This window comes from Montipora foliosa, chromosome 5, assembly GCF_036669935.1.
Source record: "Montipora foliosa isolate CH-2021 chromosome 5, ASM3666993v2, whole genome shotgun sequence".
NCBI lineage: Eukaryota > Metazoa > Cnidaria > Anthozoa > Scleractinia > Acroporidae > Montipora > Montipora foliosa.
The window spans coordinates 8,292,525-8,302,524 of NC_090873.1; the positions used below are offsets into that span (position 1 = coordinate 8,292,525).

The 10,000-nt window shown below is 38.0% G+C and overlaps 1 protein-coding gene across 2 annotated transcripts in view; it reads left to right on the forward strand.

The window, feature by feature from the left end:
• The window catches only part of LOC138003529 (epidermal growth factor-like protein 6), a 120,404-nt gene that overhangs the window by 83,873 nt on the left and 26,531 nt on the right, over positions 1–10,000 (forward strand). Inside the window, exon 1 of one of the 2 annotated variants that reach the window (XM_068849645.1) lies at positions 7,615–7,784. The exons of the other annotated variant lie outside the window; for it this stretch is intronic. Coding sequence (XP_068705746.1) covers positions 7,703–7,784 — 82 coding nt within the window. The 5' untranslated portion in view covers positions 7,615–7,702. Of the gene's footprint in view, positions 1–7,614; positions 7,785–10,000 lie in introns of those variants that run through there. 2 annotated transcript variants of the gene reach the window in all.

Below are 10,000 nucleotides of genomic sequence, written 5' to 3' on the forward strand. Positions count from 1 at the left end.
TTTTTGTTCTCCTTGCGCAACAAGCCAGGATGGGCGCCCACAACGCTGCCACAAACGGGTCGATATAGTTCGAGTAGAGCCCATTCCATTTACGACTGCAATACACATGGTCCTACGTTTGGAGGAGGACACGATATTCACATTTCAAACCTTGCGTCATCTCGTACGTCTTCGTATTCAAGGCTTGGTCACACCTACAGTCCACCAGCAGGCCATGCTTACGACAGTACTTTCGCAAGGACGTTCCTTGCTGGCACTTACACTTTCCGCCCAACTGAAGTGGAAGTTTTCTATCTCACTTCGTAGAAACATTCGAGAACTTTAAAATTTGCAACATCTCAACACTATTCAAAACTAAGTTCATATTAATGAAGAATTAGCGATATGTGAAATGCAAATAAGACAATGTTAGAACTGATATCGAAAAACTTGGAGAGATTTTCAAACTTCTTTTCAGTCTTTTGTAAGAAAGAGTTACACAATGTATAATTAGAACGCTTTAACGAAAAGATTACCATGGTTCATGCCGACAAACGCAAGTGCAGACGCATTTTGAGAGCAAACAGCAAGAGAACAGAAGCTAAATATGAATTTAAGTATTCTACCAAGCAAAAAAAACAAAATTACAATTAAATAAGAGGCATGCCTTTTAATATTTTAGGGAGTTAGAAGTTACTGTATTTAGCCAATGAGGGTGTCGCCAGAGGTGTGTAAATTAACAATATTATGTGAATGTTATTTTAGAGGTGTCCACGTTATTCCTGCAAAATATCGTTTGATTTGCCAACGCCTTTTGTCCGCTGACAATAAATTTGAAATAAAATTTGTGCATAGATTCTCCCATTGAGTATTGGGTGTGATTATTTTGGACGCATCTTGTGTGGCGTGGTGTTTACGAGGGGAATTACTTTTTCTGCTTTTTTCTCTTACAATTAAAGCCGCCGTTACCTTAGTAAACTTGCCTGAGGACAAAGGAAACCGAGACTACGAGGAAAATAACTTTCAATGTGACGTAAGTACGTTATATGTTCTTATCAGACTGGGTCTTGCAGCAACCCGGCATCAGAACAACTGTCAAGTTTCACACAAACTTTCAGTAACAAACCTTTTTAGTAATATTCGCTTTTATACTTTGCTTTCTCAAAAAATAATCATGTAAACTGAAATACTTATAAAGTACTTTCTATCAAATTTGGGCAAACTAAATTCTCACATCTATTTCTGTTTATGAGGAAGACAGTTTTATTAGGTCTCCCGTTATCTATTTTGTGATTTAAAAGGTAGTTTGTCTCAGTTCTCTTTTATCTCAGTTGTCATCACTTGAGGGTTTGAAACATCTGGTCATGAGGCTGACTAGCAATAGAGTTATTTTTATAGAGTTATGAGATTAGAGTTATAGTTAAGTTTCCAAAATCCTGAATCCAAGATTTTGGAAGCCAAAACCCTGAATTCAAGATTATGGAAAGGCAAAACCCTGAATTCAAGACTTTAGAAGGCCTAAATCCTGAATTCAGAAATACAGAAAGTATCCTAAACATCCATAAAAGCTAACCTTGGGCCTAATTAGGCCTACAGTGTAAACAAAAGGTTTTAGACCAAAGGTTAGCTTTTATGAATGTTGGCTTCCAAAATCTTGAATTCACGATTTTGTAAACTTAACTTTAACTCTATGACATAACTCTATGAAAATAACTCTAAGATTAGCTGTCCCCTCTAGTCATGCCTCTCTTCCCACTTAATTGCACAGCAAAAGTGACTGAAAGCTTCAGACTCTTCCGCCGTCGAAACCCGGTCGACCGTTCTTGAGATAACCTACAAATTTAATTTAACGAACTCGCAATTGTCCTGGTTCAATGTGAATTCATAGCTTTCAGTGAAGGCTTTGTTGCAACTACGTCTGAGTTTGCATTGCGAAATTTCACTACAATGATTAGTCATAAACACATTTTAACTCTTAAGTTTAGTGAAAGCGAGAGATTGTTAATTGCAACGAAATTCATTCCACATGACCAATGCTATATGTGCGTGACAAAGGTTGGTAAGGTGGCTCAAACCAGTTTCAACCCTTTTAAGGAAACCTTGTTATGAGAAGGATTGACACTACAATACTTTATCACGTAACAGCAATGTCATGGTACCATGTGAATCATGAATTATTGCTTAACAAGATGCAGTCATTTTTGTGACGTAACGAGTTACTATGGTAATAGGAAAGCCTTGCAAAAACACCCTATATTTTAGCTTTAGTTGCTCATATCTGAAAAACGAACTCCGTGACCCCAATTTTTTATTGCACAAAAGTGATCAGCAGGCCAAGATAAAACTCTCTGCATAGTTTAAAAGAATTGTGTGGAATAGATTCTGAGCTATCTTAAATTTTAAATTATTTAAGGTGGCTCTGGATCCGCTCCACAGAATTTTCTTAAAGTTTGCAGAAAGCTTCATTCTGGCATGTCGATTACATTTCAGAAATAAAAAATGGGGGTCACAGAGTTCGTTTTTGAGATATGAGCAGCTAAGGCCAAACTATGGGGTGTTTTTGCAGGGCTTTCCTGTTGCCACGGTAACGTTTTACGTCACAAAAATGACCAAATTATTTTCAGCAATAATTAGTGTTTGACACGGTACCATAACATTGCTGTTAATTGATAAAATGTTGTAGTGTAAATCCCTCTATATGAGAACGTTTCTTTCAAGTGTGGAAACTCGTTTCAGCCACCTTAAAAACTTTCAAATCATTGTTAACCGCGTAACTGTATTGTAAAAGTGTTCACTGATTTAAGATTGCAATGCAAAAGAAAAACATTTCTATAAAAGTTCGTATATCTCAAATAGATGGTACGGTGGAAATAAGTCTCAGGTCAATTGAATAGAGCTAACAACTTTACTGATCTATTCAATAACAAAAAAGGTGTGGATTTAATGGTATTCCACTTAAAGATTAAGGAAGATTCACTTCCCTTTATTTCCATTCACGTCATTCTCCCACGGTCAAAGAAATTTCCATTGAAAAGTCAAATCGTAATCACAATCAAAATAAACCCCTGCGATTCCAGCATCATCTGCGTATTTCCAGAAAGAAGACAACAGTCGCGCCTTTTTGTCTCAACCAACTTCAGTGAACTTTAGTATTACTGAAGGCTGTCAGATGCTCAGAGGGCACACTTGTGGTAAACAGAAGTTGTGGTGGAACTTGAAAATTATCAACATGTCAGCCCAGAAGCCAATGTTTCTCGCTTCTCCTTTATTTGTTGTTCTTCAGAGACTGGAATGCTGTATTTCATTACCACACAATTCAGTGCCTTCTGATTTTCTGTAGCACGTACCACAGGCAACCCAGTGTATGCTTCACAGAAGCATCTCGTTGTATAAAAAACAAAGACATTTTCCGTGGCGATTATGCCTCCAGCTGCCGCAATGACGTCAGAGCCTCACTAGTACAAGAATGCAATGCGTGTGTACGCGGCTAAATCAATATGCAGCACGGACGTTTTGGGCTTTCAGACTTTCAACTCGCGTTTTCCATATATAATAAGCTGCATTCACATCCTGAAATTTTAAGCCAGTGAGCCTTTAATGTCACCTTTGACGTCACTTTTCCATGGTTCCGATCATAGGTAGCCCAAGCTACCCAGTATACGATTCATAGACTTTGGGTGGGAAAATTAACTTTGAGCTTATAAAGAATATAATAAGCTGTAAGTGTAGAAATAAACTTCACTTACGTGTACGTACAGTTGTTCTCATCTTTTCTGTGCAATCGGAGCGTAGACTGTGTCCGTTTTAGACAGGTTTGTGGCTTACGCATTTTTATGATGTCGTTAGTTGTCTTTTCCCCTCATAAAGAGAAGAAAGGCTGGTGACTCGCGACGATCGCGTCCCAAAAAATTGCTCTCGCCTCAGAAAGCAACGGACTGAACTCTCCATAAAAACACCACAGACTTAAGGCCAGATAAATTTCCTATCACATCAACTCCACTCCGGGATCGCATCGCATCGAGTTCTAGGATCCTGGTTAAGGTGGCGTTTACCACAAGTTGGATCATTCTGTAAAAGATACGCGTAAAGTTGGTTATGTACAAACAAGTGTCATTGACAACTTTTATTTGCTCATAGCTGGTTTAATCGTTACGTTTTTCGACAAAAACAAAAGATCTGTCATTAGCTCATTTTGTTTGTCCACCAGCAATCGTACATTACATCATTGTTCTCTTCTCTCTCTCTCTCTCTCTCTCTCTCTCTCTCTCTCTATCTCTAGAAATTATTCACTTTCCGTGGGGAAAATATCAGTATATAAACATTCTTTTCGCAGTTTAAATGTGGCAGCCGCTGCAACGAAACAACTATTTGTTTCGGCAGCCAAAAAACACCCAGTTTGTACCTTAGGTATTTCCTTTATTTGTTAGCTTTCCGTTTCCCTTGTCATATCACAAAAATTAAACCAAGAAGTACTTTTAAATAATTTCATATAGAGTGTTTTTTACGTGACGTCACGGCAGCCATGTTGGTGTCCCTAAACAAAGGAACGGCGGCCATGTTGGTGTCCCAAACTAATACTCCGAGAATTGAGATACGATCAACTTACAATGAAAAGGCAATTTGCAACCAATCTCTAGAGATACAGATAACAATGCTACGATGTACAATTGCTGGTGGACGAATAAAAGGAACCAATTAGAGATCTTTTGTTTTTGTCTACCAACATGGCGGTGATGACGTCACGTGAAAACAACCTCTAGCTGCACGGTATTAAAATTTGTTTTTAAGAGAAAAAACGTGGTAATATCTGCAAAGTTGAACGCCTACATCTTCACACTTTGAAAGATACAGGAAGAATTTTGCTAGATAAATTTACTTGGAAAAGGGTTGACTTCAAGGCCAAGTGTTGGAGTATTGGAGACAGAAGCTCCCCGTGATATGATCCTGACAACTGGTAAATCAAATCTTTAGTTGCTATTTTTTTTTATTTCTATTTTCCTTTGGGGTGGTTCGGGGGTGTGGTCTGTGGACTGGTCTGTAAGGCAGTCTATGGACCCGATCTATAGAGGTGTTTACGGACCGGGGGTCAGTATTTTCGGGTCACCCCAGTTCTTACCTGGTCTATACTAAAACGAATTAGTAAATAACAAAGTTTTCTGTCATGTTTTAGCTGAATGAAGTGTCATAAGATGCAGAAATACCTAAATTTCTTCAAAAGGACACTTCCATATAGGTGATAATGCTGATTGGCTACACAAGTGTTCCCAGTCTTTTCACACTGAAGTCAAAGCCAGCCATCCCGAAGTTAGTTGGGCCCTTACTATTTTTTCTGAGGGGAAAATACACCAAATATGAATACATATCTGTAAAAATTTTGTCCTTTCTACAGACATTTTCTTTCATAATTATCTGGTGTAAAAGCAGTTTCATCTACCAATACTACTACTACTACTACTACTACTACTACTACTACTACTACTACTACTACTACTACTACTACTACTACTACTACTACTACTACTACTACTACTACTACTACTACTACTACTACTACTACTACTACTACTACTACTACTACTATTACTACTACTACTACTACTACTACTACTACTACTAATAATAATAATAATAATAATAAATGAAAATAAAAACATTATTTAACCACGGGATCCTTATCACTAAAAAGTGGTAAGTATTAAATTTTACATCCAACCCCCCTTCTCTCTTGTTGTTATTTTCTCCTATGCCCCCCCCCCACCCCCACCCCCTCCCTCTAACAGAATACTAGGTGATAGTTATTGGGTCGTCATCATCCGCTGACACATGCTCATCATTTTTTGGGAGGCGGGTAGTCATTCATAACACCATAGTTAATAGAGGGGAATGGTTATGAAACACGACAAATTTCTTTGTTGTAGGTTTTTGTTCTCTTTTTTGGCCTTGACCGTGCACAAAACACAATAGTTGTTCACTCCGTACTGAGGAACTAACCAATAGAAACGTGTTGATTACGTAATTTATGCATAGTATATGAGCGCAAAACAAATGATTGTGGACGGTCGTGGACTTTCTAACCTAAATCTTGGCACCTTTGTTTGCTCTTCTAATGTTGGCCGAGCTTCAAAACCAGTCCCCTCTTTTAACTTTGATAACACTTACGAATACTACTGAAACGGAAAATTAAACACCTGTATACAGCCGGTTTGCAAAAAAGACGAATGTCTCACTGATTGCATTAAATACTCACGAACATTTAGTAAATAGCTACCACAGTTACTCAGTAAATAGTATTTCAATTTTTGTCTCCATTGGAAACTCAGATCGTAGTCACGATCAAAATAAACCCCTGCGATGTGGGCGATGTCTGTTGTTACGACTAGCAAGGATGGAAAGTATTTCACACTTTTAAATAACTTTTCCCTCAAAACTTGAAATTATACTCGTGTGTTTCACTGCAAGTTTCCCGGCAAAAGAAAAGTGTCCTTAATGTTCTGACCCAGTAACGAGTAAACTGAAATACTCAATTAACGTAGCCCCTTAATTGTTTTAGGGAAAATTGCCATTCTCTTCTTTTCCTGTCACATAAAACTTTTATGTGGCAGTAGTCTCAAACCTTCTTTTTTCGCTTGACTCCGTAATTTCTTTTGTTTTCCACTACACTGCCAAGAGAGAAATACAAAGTTTCAATTCTGCACGAGTCTTGTTCTTTGTTTGTTTTAGAGCATTCCAATTTTGTTTCTAAAGGAGTATACCATGTGTTACGAACGTCAACAAATACCGGTCCATTATTGCTCCAAAGTCAAACATTCCATGAACTTACTACTAATTATTATTAACCCGAAGTCAGTCCATAATCTTATTGCCATTTCAAGGCTGCGAACTAAGACAGGAATTCAATATTAAGCCATATTATATGACGCCTCAATGGTTAACGAAAATGGTGAGCTTTGGGTCAAACTTCAAAGTCTTTTCTTAGGCTGAATAATGTTCGTCAAGCTTTCGACGCTTATCTTCGATGTATCAAGTACCATACCGGCTGCCGACAGATTTCTTGCAACAGAGACTGAAAACTCTGACAACGCTGAAGTTGAAGCTATTTCACAGATCTCTAAGTTAACATATATAAGGAGCTCTAGTAGACATGGCAGAATAATAAAGCGGACGGTGTTTGGCTTTCGTTGAGTCCTAGCATGTGCTTATTTTCCATCGTTTTCTATTCGGATATTCCTCTGTTAATATTGACAGGAACTTAGTTAGTGTATGTTTCTTTGTAAAAGGCGCGCGTTGTGTTTTACAACGATTTACATCTTCTGTACAAGAATCGTTGGTATTCAATGTAAAAAAAGCGAAACTCTAGAAAGGAAGATCTGATACTGAGGAAGTGATAATCTTTATTAGAAAAGTATAATATATAATAAAGTAGTTCGGCTTAAATTTCAAGAGGGATGTCCTCACGGCTAAGATAAAATATTCATGTGGTTAATTAATTCTTTTATCCGCAATTATGTAAAATTACCCCTGTCAAATAAACTTACTTGCAGCTGTCTTCTCCACTGTCAGATCACAGATCACGGAATCCACTTGACAGGAATTCGCACCCCTTAAAACCCACGAACCAATTATTATTAAGTTGTTTCAAGTCGAGATAAGTAATGGTAAACCTGCACTGGTTTGCCCTAAACTGACGGTCGAACAGTCTTGCACCGTAAAGTAAGGAAAAAGGATGAAACCCTTTGGCTTTACGACATTTGGGAAAGCTTGTCTGCTTATACTAATAATCGTCCTCTTATATGCAGTTGCTACAGGTATGATACGTTTTTTTTTTCACTCAGTATTACCTCATCCAGAACTGTGACAAATTTAAGGTCCCATCACGAGGTGTGAGTGTACTTTTTTGGTTTCAAAATCTACATTCAAGGAACATTAAGATGATGTCAATTTTTGAATAGCCTGATATCTAGCCTCTGAGCAAAACAAGGAAACTAATTCATCTCATTTCTATCGTTCACATAATCTTGTCCAAAACATAAAATTATTAAATATTTGGGACAACCAGTTCCAAAACGAAGGGATATTAGTTGAACATGTATCCATCAGGTGGATTAATCTACAGAACTTGCAGACAACTGAGAGCTTCTTTGAGAAATGGACAACTTTAAGGTCCCATCACGAGGTGTCAGTGTACTTTTTTGGTTTGAAAAGCCACATTCAAGGAACATTAAGATAATGTCAATTTTATTCTCATGCCATGATTACTGGTGAAATAAGAACATATTTAAGGACGGTGCCTACTATTGTTATTGCGCATACGTTCTTCGCATCTCGAGACACTCAGATTTCCTATCGGAGATGCTTACTACTACAGGGATATTTTTGCGCGGTTTAAAACTATCCGGAGAATGCAGATCTTAGTAAGTACTCTTGGTATCCAAAAAGAAAATTGGGGGTAACCATGCATTTCTCAGCGATAATTAAGCTTCAATTTGAGAAAGAACGCCATACATTGCTTTGTATTTTAAAGCCTTTTACAAATATTATTCATGAATTATCTTTGAAAAATGCGTGGTTACCCCCAATTTTCTTTTTGGATTTCAATAACACTTGTTACGATCTACAGTTCCTGCATAATCACACATCGGGGCAAAAATATCTTTAATTAGTATAAATACACAGGTGATAATACAAAATCGCGCGCTCTCATTGGCTCGCTATCTCAGATTATCAGCCGATAATCACCTAGACGGACATAGCACGTTGCCTCTAATAGAAACTTTGATATCTAGGAAAGCCGATGAAGTTTCCGAAATTTCCCAGGTATATTTAAGAGCCGGATGAAAAGAGTTGACGGAGGTTATAAATTGATCGAGTTCTTCTCTGCTGGATGAAATAGCGCCGATGCAGTCGTCGATGTAGCGGCCGTAGAGTTCAGGTTTGGGGCCGTTGTACTGATTAAAAAATTGGTGTTCAACATATCCTACAAAAAGATTGGCATAGCTAGGTCCCATTCTTGTGCCCATCGCTACACCATTAATTTGTTTGTAATAGTTGCCGGCGAATGAAAAACAGTTAAGCGTTAAAACTAGTTCGGCAAGGCGGAGGAGCGTTTCCGAGCTAGGTTCTTTGACAGTGCGTTGATCGAAAAAGTGTTTAAGTGCTTGAAGACCTTCGCTATTAGGAATGACTGTGTATAGAGATGTAATGTCCATGGTGAAAATAAGTTTGTCTTGGCCGGAGAAATTGAAATCGCGGAAAATTTGTACTGCGTGTGTACTGTCAATAATGTATGATGGCAAAGATTTTAGGATAGGCGTCATAGTCCTTTCTAAGTAGCTAGAAATGAGTTCGATGGGGCAACTACAGGCAGAAACGATAGGGCGACCTGGATTGTTGGGTTTGTGAATTTTAGGCAAGAAGTAAATGCACGAAGTTATAGGGGTATTGATGATGAGATTAGTGGCAGTGTCGGGTAATTCTTGATTAACTATAAGATTTTGAATGGTGTCCTTGACAAGTTTTTGATTTTTGGCAGTGAGATCTTTAGGGATTTTGGCATAAAACGAGGTATCCGAAAGTTGCCGCAAAGCTTCTTTTTGGTAAAGGTCGGACATTCACAAACTTTAATTCAATCACAACACTAAATTTTCCAACCTTTCCTCGGAAGAGTGGGCGGCCCTTAAAAATCTTAGTAAACGCAACGACATAGTTGTCAAATCGACCGACAAAGGCGGCGCGGTAGTTGTTTGGCGGTCCGACCTTTACCATTTTAGAATCTCTGTACGGTGGCCAATTTACATTATCAACTCCGTTGATAAAACCAATTTTTTGTCTCAACTAACGTAGCCTCCTAACTGTTTTAGGAAAAAAATTGCCATTCTCTTCTTTTCCTGTCACATAAAACTTTTATGTGACACTAGTTTCAAACCTTCTTTTTTCCCTTGACTCCGTAATCTTGTTTTTTTTTTCACTACACTGCGAAGAGAGAAATACAAAGCTTTCAATTATGCAAGAGTATTGTTCTTTG